At 47.3% G+C, this 14,035-nt stretch overlaps 1 protein-coding gene across 1 annotated transcript in view; it reads left to right on the forward strand.

Annotated features, from left to right (window-relative positions):
• The window catches only part of OTOF (otoferlin), a 118,621-nt gene that overhangs the window by 16,722 nt on the left and 87,864 nt on the right, over window positions 1-14,035 (forward strand). The window contains exon 3 of the mRNA XM_067294892.1: window positions 5,593-5,681. Coding sequence (XP_067150993.1) covers window positions 5,593-5,681 — 89 coding nt within the window. The remainder of the gene's footprint in view (window positions 1-5,592; window positions 5,682-14,035) is intronic.

Here is a 14,035-nt window from a genome sequence, read left to right on the forward strand (position 1 = left end):
GCAGAATGGCCATTGCCAGCTTTTAAACAGACACAAGACGCTTTCTAGCAGCAGCCTTCCAGCCTGCCTCTGAGCCATTCCCTGCTTCCCTGTCCCTGGAGTCCTCTGGCATTATTATGGATAATGGATTATTATGGATATACAGAGAAAAGCAGCCATTTAGTGCAGCCTCATGCAAAGGTCAGGCTCTCACAGGAGGGGCTGCATTGAAAAGGACGGAGAAGGAACCTTAGTGCATGTCAAATTTAGGGAGCGCTTTTAGATTTGGGGGTGTATCACAGTTACTATTGCAGGTGGATTTTAGTGGCTTAGGGGAAAGCAGTTGAATGCAAGCTTGAGAGTTAATGTATGCTTCTGCTGCTTAACTGCTCTGCAGGTACAGGCATGCTGGCTTGTGTTAGCTTCTCAGGCTGCATTAAATGCCACACAGTGTTTCGCTTCAGTGCAGGCGCTTCGAATTGAGGAAGGAAAGTGGTCCCTCAGGGCCTGTCATAAATTAACCGAGAAAACTTCAGCTCCAAACATTTACCCTCTTTGGTCGCTTGCATGGAGGGCAGCGCTCTGCAGAGAGGTTAAGGCAAAGAAAATCTGTTTGCAAAGGGACGAGGATGCGTGAATGCAGCGCAGGTCCTTGGGTGACCTGCAGCCGACTTGGCAGCAGCGACATGAACTTGCAATGAGAAAATGTGCTCTCTGGGAGAGCCGGCGCTACGTGCTTTTAGCCCAAAGCCCATCTCGGGTCTCCCTTCTGGACGCTTGTGGTCTGGGCTTAGGGCATTGCTTTGCCCCGAGCCTTGCACCTCGTTGCACGCTGCGGGTCCAGTCTGAAGCAACGCGCAGAGCGAGACAGAGCAGGTTGCAGAAATGTTCTCACACCGTGTTACTCTGACCCGCACCAAAAACACACATTTCCCTTAGGAGAAGGATGCAGCTCCACACTCGGATTATTTTGGCTCTTTTGGGGAAAATGCAGTTCTGATTAGTTGCAAACGACGCTGCCTTGGCAGACTGTGGCTTCAGCGTGAGGGTAGTTCCCTCGATGCATCTCCAGAGGCAGCAAGGGATGAAATCAGAGGGAGCTGCTAAAAGGCTAAATGAAAGAGTTTTGGTAACTGCTTAATTTGGTGGGCAAAGGTTGAACAAGAGCCGAGGCCAGATTGCTGAAGCTGATGAATTTAAAGTAGAAATGTGGTGCAAATGTTTACCACTGAAGATAATCATCTGTGGAAGCTACTTATCTGGAAGCATAATTAATTGTTGCTTGCATTCTGGGATATCTTCTTTTTTTTTTTCTCTCCCTTCACAAAACACACTCTGATTCAGCCACAAGGCATCTGTGTTTTAGAAGCCTCTGAGTGAAACATGAAAACCAGTGGCCTGGGTTATATAAGAGGTCAGGCTGTGTGACTCTAATAATCCTTTCCAGGCTTAAAAAGTCTATCTTAGGGAAAAAAAAATCAGCTATAAACTCGTTCCTTTGAGTTGTTTTTTTTTGCTGCTAGAGCTGCTGTGGCTGCGGTGATTGTAACTCAGAGATAAGCACAGAGACTTTCATTTCCATCAGTCTCCTATTTTGCAGCCTCCTTGATGCAGTCAGGTTCACTCGTTATTGTCAGACTTACTCCCACGATGTGCTAGACATGGCCCAGACTCTCAAGATCCCATATCCACATCTCCAAAGAGCTCAAAATCAAACAACAGTCAAGAGACGCGCACAGCAGCCGAAGGGAGAGCAACGAGTAGAGTAAGTGCTGTGGGGTTCACCGCTAGAAGCATGGAAAAATGGATCTGTGAAATGAACGGGAAACAGGGTGGGGTACCACAAACCAGTTCATTAGGCGGTTAGATTTAAGGCATATAGGCTTGGCTAGATAGACTCTGTCCAGAAAGAGTTTGGGCCCCCAAAGCGTGAGTCATGACTTGGTTTGTACGCTGCAAGTGCTAAAAGTTTCTCTGATGACAGAGAGCCCAGGCAAACTGGATTTGATTTAAGTAAGCAACCTCTAGGCGTCTAAGTCAGGGTGGAGGAATCCTGCCCCTTTCTTTGAACCACAAAACTGAGGGCATTTCGTGTGGATTCTATCCTAAATGATTTAGCCAAATCCAGGGGATCTGCAGCAGAATTCAGATCTCAGAGTCCTTTTCTGAGGTCCAACCCCAAGAATCCTAGTTGCACCCCAGGAATGGTTTATTTCTGACAGCAGAAAATGATTCCCTATATTGCATTTGCCAAGATTTTAGCCAAAACTCTTAAGTGCCTTAAGCAAATTGCATTAGAGGCTCCGCAAATGTGATCCTCTCTGAAGACGGTCTCTTTCTGGAGCTGGAAAGCTGGCTAGGCAATGCTGCTACTCTTCCCAGGGCTGGAGACCTCCTCCAACAGCAGCGAGGGCACACAGGGAGGCACGTGTGCGCCCCAGACCAAAAATAATTAAGGGGAAATAGCAATGCAGAAATGTTCCCAGGATAATACATCGCTGTCTCGGAGCACGGCAGATTGGAGCTTGCTCCTCTGCATCACGTTTCCCTTTCTGGTCCCCTGCTGTGCCCAACCTCCTGCCATCCCGTACTGCAGAAGCAGGCGCTCTCTCGGGTATGCATTGCTTCAGCATTTGCTCTCTGGCTGTGTATGGGCTGCAGCATCAACATCCCTGAACAGGCTTCCTGAAGCAGAAAGCTCTCAGAAAGGCAGTTCTGTGGGGAACTTGGGAGTCTTTCTAGGCCACTGCACTTTCCAAGTGACCTTATTTGCTATTTTGCTTCCTGACAAACCATTAACAGAGGGGGGGGGTGCCTACCTTTATATCTACACCTTACCCTGGTAGCCACACCTGAGGCCTGGGATCGGCTTACTGGAGAAGACCTAATTGCAGACCAGGACTTCACTGTGCTTGGTTTTGTACGTGCACACAGAGCAAGGGATAGCCTCTGTCCTCTGCATGTATAGCCCAAGAAACGGGGAACAGAGACTTCCCCAAATTCATTTGCGACAGAGGCAGGGATACGCACTCATTCTGGTTCCTCCCCCAAATTTGGTCTATGGATAAGTAGAGGATTATATTTTCAAGGGAGACTTCCTGGTGACTCCTTAAAAGGTCAGACAGAAATGCACCAGTCACCTCCTACTGGTGATGTTTCCTTTGAACCAGCTACCCCAACTTCCAGGACAACCGCTCCTGAATCCCAGCTTGTTGCCAGAGCCAGGCTAGAAACCTAGGCCACTTTTCCCCCAGTGAGACTGAAGGTCCTAGCTGTGTTCAGGACTTGAGCTCAGCTGGGGTTTCATGAAGAGCCTCAGGACTTCCTTTAAAGTCTTGCTCCTGAGTCAGATGTGTGGGAGTGGAAAAGCGCCTGTGCTTGGACTGCGGTTTATTCTTCTCTAGAGATAGCAGGGTCTGTCCTGTAGTAGCCAAGGGCTGAGGATACAGAGAAAAGTTGAGGCTGTATTGACATGATGAGGATGCACAGACAGAGCATCAGGAAGGGCCAAGAGGATCCAGGCAGAAATCATGTTCCTTGCGCTTGGACCTTTTCTCTCTGTGTCAGAAGCAATCAGAAGTCCTTATCCTAGAAAAATCAGCTTATCAAATAGTAAATTATTATTATCATTAAAAATTAAGAGTTTGGCCCTTGAAAAGGCTTAATCCTGAAACCCACCTGTTGATCTCTTCAGCCACTTCTGGGGCAGACCCTGGAAACGTTACCTGCTGGTGCAAAGTAAGATGGGAAGTCCTCTGTCTGGATGAAACTGCAAATAATAGATGGGACCAGTTTAACATCTAGAAGACTGTGGAAGTCGATGGGCTCCTGCTGTGATCATGCATGGTGGGCTCTGTCCTCTTCACTGCAGAGTCTCTGAGGGTCATGGTGGAAAAGAACATGTTGGGGGAGAGAGCACCTGGTACTGAACCATCTACTCCCTTGTCCAGGCACTGTGTGCTTTGGCTGTCCACCTGCACCCACTGGACAGTCGGGATATGACAACTTCTCAGGAGTGGTGACAGGAGGAGGGAACAGGCATCCACTGAATGAATCTTGGGATTACTGCCTGCATAACTGTGCTGTTTATCAACCTAGCTAGTACTGGCTTATTGAGCATCAAAGAAGTGGGAGGAAACAAGCAGAGAACAATGTACCTGTTGTATGAGGAAAGCCTAAATTACATACTGGCTTCACCCCCGCGGTGGAGAAGTTAAAGTAAATGCAACTATAAAAAGAGGACGGAGGTGGTGGTAGGGAAGGTGAATCAGGAGGAAGTGCCTGGCCTGGTGTGCCAGGAATTTCACTGGTGTGAGGACCACCAGAGAGGACATCAGGGTGGCGGTCATCCCCTTGCAAATGTCCGTTGCGTGTCCCTTGCAACAAATTCCCCTGTGAAGTTGCCTGCAATCAGAGCCCTCCTCTGAGCAGGGGCAGGCTGGAGAGCATTAGTACCATGTGCTCCAGGCAGTCTGCCCTGCTCGACGGAGTTGGCGTCTTCCCCAGGCTTAGTGTGGACAGGCTGAGACCCTGCTGTCGGATGCTCTGCCAGCTTATTCCTCTGGTTTCATATCCCTGGAGCATTTATGGGAGAGTAAGGGCCTTATTTGCAGGGTTTGATCATATGTTGTAGCTGCTTGTCACAGCAGCATTGGGCTGATGTATCTGGGAGATCCCTTCTAATCTTCTGACCGCTGACAGTGGCACATTGATAGAGCTATTGACTAGCACTGGGCTGCAAGCAGATTCTTGTGGGATGCCCCAAGAAGTGTCCTCACTGGGATATTCTCTGCAGTCTATCTGCCACCCCATCCCACCTAGGTTTACCGAGAAGCACCATAACTGTTCTGCAAACGTGGTATACAGCAGCTTTGCTGGGTACAGGGCCCTTGTTCCCATTCCTTGTGACAAGCAAAATGACATCACTATTGCGGGTCCATTTCTAGTTTTTTTCTTTTATATTTCAGTATTTTTTTTCATTTGTTTCCTTGACTCACTGTAAAGAACGTAAAGGGGAAAAGATTAGCTTACAAGACAAATGTTGGCGTATTTCTGAAGAGTCGCAAATTTCTTCCTGTGAAGTTGCTTGATAAACACTTTCCTTTCAAGACTTTGAATGCAATCCTGTCACGCCTTTAACTGACTTTAGGGATCTACCCTGCTGCATCAGCATCTGGGGAGTTGCGTTCCCACTCCCTCTGGCTCTGAGTCACTCAGCGCTGCTGCCTTCCTGCGATGCACTGAGAGCAGCTTGATCAAGAGTTTGCTCAGCTTCGGGAGGCCACAAGAGATCCATGACTTGGAGAACTGGATGAAGTTCCAGTGATTTAGGCTGACAGACTGATTTCTTGGCTTGGGGAGGGAAAAAAAACCTCTCAAAATGAAAGTGATATATATATGTGTATGTGTATATATAAACACACACACACACACACACACACACACACACACACACACACACACACACATATATATATAGGGGCTGGAACGTGTCTCACTGTCAGCGGGCAGAGGGATAGTTAGCATTTTTCTATGGACCTCTCAGCTCAGTCTGCAGCGACTCTCCAGAAGCTTAAACAAGCCTAACATCTCCATCCTATCCTTTCTCTGCAGATCTTCCGCTGGCCGGTTGCCAGTAATATTGATGGGAATGAGATCCTGGAGATCCAGGTGTTCAACTACAGCAAAGTCTTCACCAACAGGTGAGAGTGTGGTCTTCCCTTCCCTCCCACCCGTCCCACTCTGAGTCTGCTCCAGCTGGAAGAGGGAGCTCCTGTTTGGGCTGGTGCTGCTTTGGAGCCACATCCCTGTTTTGATCTGGAGACCAGAGGGTGATAAATGCATTGGTGATGTCTTCTGGGTAGGGTGAGGAAGGTCAGGTCCAATCTTTTCTTTTCTCTTTGTCTTTGAGCAACAATGATTCCCTGACATAGAGGGCAAAACGGGAATTTACACACTCAAATGCCTAAAGTTATAGACCAGATTTCATCTTCAACACTTCAGTAAACCACCTGTAAGCATAGGCACCTGATATAATGCCCCTGGAGTAATGTATCTCAGTGAGTTAATTTGCTAATGGCTAGCAATGAGATCATGGTCATTTCCATATCTACGATTTTCCAAATCTATGATTTTCCATATCTGTGATTTTTCAAAGGTCCTGTCATGTGATTCAATGCCATTTGCATGTGTTTAAGAGAAAATTAAGTATTTTAATTTGTTATCAAGGTGGAAGTTGAAACCTAAATTTAGGTCTGCAGCTTTGCAAATTCTGTGCTTGCTGGTTTGTCTTACTCTGTTTGTATCCTAAGTTTTTCTCACCTAGACATTCGGATAGTTGCCAGAAGTTCTATATTATGTGCAGTGTTATTAACATTTTTAATATTTTTTTCTGAGTTTTGCCCACAAATCAGTAATGAGCTTGAGAGAGGAAATGTTGTTTGTCCCTTCCGTTAACTTTAGTGTATTTGTCCTGGCTGTCATTGTAAAAATACAGGAGCATTTCACAAAAACGAGTGACATGAAGCGTCCTACAGACCTTTAACATTAAAGACAGGAAAGGAGAAAAAGATCTCTTGTTTCAAAGTTTGCAGGCTGCATCAACAGGCAGTTAATGGCCTAACCAAGGATAGAGGTTCTACTGAAGGGATTTGCTGCCTTTTCTGCTGTGGGGCTGCAGATCATCCCATGATCTTTCTTCTCCCATGAGCAATGGTTTCCAAAATAGAAGTCAAGTCTTCACAGGGAGCCCAGAAATGGGAATGGAAAAAAGTTTTGAGAATTGCTATGTGGAAAGAGGGGAACCCAGGCCACATGTAGTTGCAGTGCTGGTTCCCTGTGAGCAGGAGGAATTCACTCAGATGTGTGTTCAAAGGGATCAGTAGCTCCAATGATAGCACTCATAGAAAATATGGATTAAAATGGTTGGGGCAAAATTACATCATGTACTTATGTTGCTAATCAATACTGCAGACTGTTTCACTGGCTTAAAAAGCCACCACCACTCCACTAAATGGTAGGAGCTCAGCCTTTCCCAAGCAAAAAGCAAAATGCTGCTAGAGGGGACTGAACTCACAGCCTTTGGCATCAGAAGCAGAGTCCTTCCCATGCAAGAAGGATATGCATCTATTGCAGGATACCACCCCAGTAGTTTGTGATCTGGGGCTCTCTGTTCCTTCCCAACTCTTTCCACCCTGCTGTCTATTCTTTTATAAATTCTTTCAGGGCCAGGGAAGGGTTCTTCCTTCTGTTTGGGCATTGCATTAACCATTGGGCCTGGATCCCAGGTGGGACATACACTGTTGTAATAATTTGTTGTAATGAATAATTATAGCAATGATTTTTGCCCTGAAATCCTGTGCCTTCCCTGGCTGGAGTTCAGCAGGGTCTCCAGAACATCTCCCAAACACACAGATACATGTTCACTGCCAGCAAAAGCTTGCTTCAGAGCCAAAAAAGTGAAACTGTGAAGAGACAGACAGATGGCGTGCAGGGTGGGAATATTAAATATATGTGATTAAAAAAAAAAGAAAAAAGAAAACAACAAACTCCCAGAATTACCGATCTTTGTCCTGCTTTTTAAATGGGAGCTTGAGTAGCAGAAGGAAAGTTGAAAGAACTTGTTTTATTTGGTTGCTATCTGGGAGGAGGAAGGCAGCAGGGCTCCTTGCCTGAGCTCCCCAAGAGGTCTCAGCACAGCTGACCAATTCTGGTGGGGAATGGATGGCAGATACAGACAAGAAGAGTGGCCCAGGGCTTGTGGTGAGATATCTGCTCTGCCACAGGGTCCATACTTAGTGTAAGTCACTTCAAGCCGTGTTCAAACTGGTTGCTGTGGGCACTTACATTGAGATAGTGTGGCTATGGCAAGTTCGTGAGTGATGTCTACCCAGGGCACATGCAATAGATCTCAGCAGCCGTGAACTGTCCAAGGGACTGCGTGTGAATCGATCCCTTGGAGACTGTGCAGTCCAGAGGGGTGGATGGGAACCTGAGAGGAACAGATGCAGATCTGGGACATTCACCTCCTTTGCTGCCTGGCTGTTGAGGACCAGGGTCATCTCCAGCCTCTGGAACCTGCTGTTTATATTGCATCCGTGCTGGCAGTGGTGCTTCTTTGGCTGGATGCTCCTTCAGTGCCTTCCTTGAGCTTGGACTCCCTTGGTCTGAGCAAGCAGCCTTCTTGCTCTGGGTACTGTTACTGCTGTGTAGTGTAATGTATATGTAGCCAAGGCAGGTTTATCGTAGCCGAGGGAATGGCTTTCCTGGAGCAGGCTCACCTGGAGGATGCCTTGATGCTGCCCCGTTCCCCAGGGGCTACCTCTCCTATCTGCCCTCTCCCCATTGCTGTCCGGAGCTGTCTTCTCCCTTCTTGGGGTAGCAGGCAGCTCCTCCAGCTCCTGTGTGCTCTCCCCAACCTTGAGCTAGGTGACATGAAGGGACAGAGCAGCCCTCCGTCCATGACAGAATGAAGCTCCAGGGGAAACCTCATCCTGGGGTCTGAGGGATGCTTGAACTTTTAGAGACTCATCGGAATTAGGGAGGGCATGGCTCTCAAGATGGCCTTTGTGTCCCAGGGTAGGAGCAACCTGACTTAAAGCATTTCTGGCAGCTGCTTGTTCAACATGTTCTTAAAAACCTTCATCTAGTTCTTCCTTACCTCTCCCCAGCTCTATAGATTGAAGAAAAAACATCTCTCTGTTCTCACCCATTCCTCCCCCGTTTATACGGTTATGGATCAATTGGCTGTTTATTCACCAGGTGTCATGCTGGGCTGCTATGCTGCATGCTCTGCACGCTTTTCAGAGCTGTTGTCTTTGTGGAAGTCCAGTCCACTTTCTGTCAGTCTGAGGTGCAAATGCTCCATCTCGAAAGTGTTTTTGGCTTGTGAGTGCCCCTTTTGCTTGGCTGAGGCACTTCTCAAGATCCTCGCGATTCTGTGTAGCTGCCTCTGTTCTCTCGTGATTGACTGCTCCATCAGTCTTCACATTACTTGAAAATTTTATTATAAATCATATAAATTTCTTTTTACATCTCAGTCACAGATGTAGTAATCATGGGCTTAATAGCAAAATTGCACTGTAACACTGTCACTCAAAGTTGATTCTCAACTGATTTCCTATTTTTAGGATTTCTCCATTAATCTGTTCTTGTTTCCCAGTGTGTAACATTAATAGCAGGCAGCACTAAACCAAACATTTTATAAGATTATATTCCTTTCATGCAGTTACTAGAAAAACTGATTTCAAAGAAGCAAACCAAGCTTGTTTTGACAGGCCCTATCTCCTCATAAAATTACCTTGAATGTCATTGATTACATTCCAGTTTTTAATTACTTATTCATTGAATTCTGTACAAGCTTTTCTATGATTCTCCTAGGATGGCTGCCAGGTTAGCCCAGCTCTCTCCAATCACCTTGTCTGAATACTTTGCTGTTCTGGGATTTCTCTATTGTTCCAATTTTCATTAAAAAATGGTATCAGTGGATCAGAGGGTGCCAGTTCTTTTATGATGATTACGCAGAAACTATCGCTGGCCTGTAACAATGAACAAAAAACATTTATCCAGCGGGTTCACCTGTTTTGCATCATTATGGGCTGGAAGAGGGACTGCTGCTCCTGTTTCTAGGATGCATTTGCCTTGAAAGGCAGAGTCTGTCCTTCCCAGCAGCGCTGGGTCCGGGTCCCAGTTCAAAGTCTCTTCTTGCCCTGCCACAGGCCACAGCAGAACCAGCTCTGCTGCCCTGGGCTTGGCTTGGAGAAAACCTGCCCCTTCATGCAATGCACCCTTGGTGTCCCCTCCATATGTGCAGGGCCGCTGCCTCCTTCCTCCCTCCTTTCACTCTGATGTGGAAAAGCCTCTCTCCCTTGTCTGAGCAGTTTTCCCTGCTCTGACAGCAGTTCGCTTTCTCTGGGAAGAAACCACCAAGCCAGGTCACCAGCCAGATTAGACCATAGGGCTCGGTTGGGTCCATCTTGCAGGGAACGTGCCTCTATTTATAGCAGGGACATAAATGCCCTGCCTTTACGGATCGAGCCTCTGGGCAGCCCAGAGGCTCGATCAGTGGCACTGGGCTAATTGCAGAATGAACGCAATCTTGATTAAGAGACGCACAGTAGTGGAGCATCTAGCATCTCCCTGAAGAGTCTTTTTTTGCAGAGTTTAATTACCTGCTCTCTCTTTCTCTGCTAAATTAAAAAGCCCTTCAGGTTAGGAACAGTTTCCTCATGGTGGCATTTTATAGACAATGGTAAAATGATCTCAGAAACATGCCCGTGGAAAATGAGTGTTCAATCTGTCTCTCAACAATTCATAGATAGCCAGCATGGTGTACTCCCCTTGCAACCTGGCCGTTTGTTTTGGGCCACTGGAGCAATCCTCTCTGCAGTCCAGGACGTTAAGCATGGGACTTTGTGTGCCTGACATGGGATCACCTCCCTGAGAGCAGTGAGGCTTTAAGGAGGCCCCATTTCTGCTCTGGTCTGGATTGATTTCTGATTTGGATGAGTCAAGTCTCTTGAGAAATCAAAATCTCTCGGATGACATCATCACAGATATGGCATAGCAGGGCATGGTTTCTAGGCGTGGAGTCCTAAATTTAGCTTATTTCACTTTGCCATGATCTAGCAATGTTCAGATAGTCTGTAACTACGCTTCAGGCAAGGTACAGTAACTCTCACAGTTATTCAAAGTATCTCGAGTCTATTGATCTGCTGTGGCCACCCTCACTCATCCAATCCTGTCCTTCACGTCTGGCTGCATGAAGAGACAGAGAAACAAAGGAGACAAAAGCAATTATCGTTTCCTTTAAAAATAAACAAAAAAACCCACAACAAACAACCAAACTTCTTTAGAAAAGACTACGGGGGGGGGGGGAACTGTAAAAGGGATATGAACTAACAAACAAACAAAAACCAAGGTGATAAAAAGTGGAAAGTGAAAGGGAAACAGATGGACGATGTCGAGGAACTTAGAGCAGTTGTGGAAAGAGATTGAGTAAAGTGCTTTTTCAGCTGATCCATGTAGGAGGTGCCTTGTGAGGATCAGGAAAAGGAGTCTCTGAAGGACAAGGAAAGGAACGGGAATCAGAGAGCCCTCTCAGCAAATGCCAGACAAGACAACCTCTGAAGAAGAAAGTGACTCTTAGGAAAACTACACCTGTAGAATACATCACTGCAGCATCTCAGATCTCAGACAGAAAACGAAAGACACAATGACAAGTAAAATGTTAAATCTGAGAAGTGAACAAGCTTTGGGGGAGTGCTGAAAACTTGTGGTCACGAAGCCAGCTTTGGGTTGAAGTATGGAACTGGGAACACGTCCAAAGCAGTGGGGATTACAGCCTTGCAATGCAAGCATTGCAGCAAAGGGGCCTGCGCAGCATCAGCTGCAAGTGGAAAAGGACACTTGTCCCAGGGGCCCTTTTTGCAGCTAGTGTCCCTCAAAACTTCCACCTGCTGAATAATGAGAATGGTGTAGATGACACAAAGGCAGAAACAGGCTTTACTGCAGCCCAGAAAACCACACACCCTAAAAAAAATTGCCAACAAAGTCGTGGTATCATGCAAAACTCACATGGCTGGAGTTGTGCTGTCTACAAAATCGCTGGCATCTCCTCTGGGACATCACGAGATGTCAGCAGTGTGACTAACAGATCCCAAGGTTTTCACCAAGGCATTGCTATGGTAAAATGACGTTTCAGAAAATGGCTTTCCATTGACCCAGATGATAACCCATATTTTGGGGGTGAATTCATTCTTCCAAACACCACCACCAAACCAACAACCATCCTGAGACAGCAGCTAATGACTGTAGTGAATTACTGTGTCAAGGACTTGTGTGAATAAGGGCAATGCCCCAGGTTGTCTTTTCCTTGATGGTAGTGGGAAGCAGAATCCCCAAAGCAGCTTCATCTTGTCTCACTGTAGATATAGGTGTCTATGGGGAGTTAGGGATCAGCTCGGGTGCTCATACATGGGTGTCCAATGTCCTTGGGTTGCTCTTGGTTATCCAGCCTCTGGAAGGACCCGGGTCTCCTGGAGCTCCAATGTCCTATCTGAGCATGAGTGGCAGGAAACAGCTTGCAGAATACACTGCTCCAGGTCATGAATATAAAGGGATTAGCCATGGATTTATGTTCAGACTGACGGCATTCCTCCTGCTGGCTGGGAAATGTCCACATCAGTAAATTAAACAGTGCCAAGACACAGCCAAGGGCACTACCCCAGAGCCACCCACCTTGAAGTGCAAAACAAGTCTTAGCAGGAGGGTAGATTGACTTAAATCTTGGAGAGGAGGAAGAGGACTGGGGAGAAGCAGAGCCCTGGCAATGGGTGTTTGGAAAGGTGAGCCGTGGTCTCTGTGAATAATTCACACGCAGCTGATTAGTGCTATTCAGCAGAACCTCAGATAAAGGCATGACACCTGATGCAGGTTTGCTGTGAATAATGGAGGGGACTGGTGCTGGGGCAGGGCTGTGCGGCTCATTGTGTTGCTTTTGTTTCCTGCCTGGGTAGCCATCACCATGCAGCTAATCAGCTGGTAACACAATCCTTTCCCTGGACCTGGCAAGGAGCCTAGGCCTCCTTATGGCAGCTGTCGGTCTGTTGGCTCCTCAGAGGGGCTGTTGGCATCGTGCCCGGGGGTATTGCCTCTGGGAGAGGTAACGGCAGGTTATGCACATGGCTTTTCTTGGAGAGCCATTCCCCAGGGCTCTGCATGTCTTAATGTCCAAAGGAAGGGACAGACCGTAGAGGTGGAGAGAGAGTTTATGAGAACGGCTCAAATGGGCCCGACTGATGGTACCTCCAGCCCAGAAACCTATCTCCAACTATGGCAGGTAGCAGTTTCTTCAGGAAAAGCATATAAGAAACTGATTTCTATGGTGGTCCAAGGCCATTTCCCCTGAATGCCTCTTCTCTGTCTCCAAACCATCCTCTCCTTCTTCCACTGACATTGCCAAACTATCATCAGGAGCCAGCTTCTCAGGGACCAACAAGACCGAGTGGAAGCAGGCAACACCAGGGCAAGATATGCAAAACTTGTCAGTGCATCTCCACAGTCACCACAATGAATACAACTCTACTATGAAACTACAGGAGGTTTCCAGTGCTTGTCCTGAGCCCTCGGCCAAGCTGGACATGGCCAGGCTGGAAAAACTCAGACCAGACCTGGTTGGCAGTACCCTGCTGTGTGTGGACAAGGGGCAGTGCCATGGCCTGCCAGTGCTTAATTTACTAGTGTAGATGCGATCTAAATATCCTGCACACAACTGAATGACCCATATTCATGGGTCCTACACATGCATCCTGAAGAATATGAGAGGCTTCATCCAATGTCACATGTCTCTTCCTGGAAACCAGCTGGTGAAGCCAAACAACTGATGCATGACAGAATGACCTGAACAGAAATAGGGAGTTTCTGCTGGGAGTACAGCACTCACTTCGTCTTTGTCCTCTCCCTTCTGGTCCTCTGGGGAGACCTACAAAACACCTTCAAGACGAGAAAAGGGTCCCACGCTCAAGGGCCCTGAGAGAGGACGTGTGCAGGAGACATGTGCATGATGCGAGGCACCAGCTATGGATATGTGTGTGTGTCTGAGCCCAGGAAAACAGTGAGATATGTTTGAGCAACGTGTGATGGACCATATGCGTGGAAGAGACGCAGAGAAGCAAGACCAAGTTGAGGCAGTGGCCAGGGCAGCACGTCGTACCCTCTTGCTGGTGAGACATCTTGTTGGTGAGACATCAGAGAGCAAGACTGTGCAATCTATTGGCCAAAACATAACCTTGGATGCAGAAGTCTGATCCCTTCTGCCTACTCCCATTTCTGACCCATCAGGAGACACGGACAAGCCTCTTCTGTGCCACATGTTTGTCCCCCTGTGCAAAACAAAAATGAATGGCTTTCGCTTCGAGTGTAGTTTCTTTTCCTCCCAGCTGTGCATATGTTACTGTTTTCCTCTCCAGGGCTAGAAGCAGAAACCAGATCCAGCCAAAGGCCAAGAACCACGTTATAGACCTGTCCACTCCCTGTCTGTCTCACTGGGTGATGCAAG

The sequence above is a fragment of the Apteryx mantelli genome, chromosome 3 (genome assembly GCF_036417845.1).
Source record: "Apteryx mantelli isolate bAptMan1 chromosome 3, bAptMan1.hap1, whole genome shotgun sequence".
NCBI lineage: Eukaryota > Metazoa > Chordata > Aves > Apterygiformes > Apterygidae > Apteryx > Apteryx mantelli.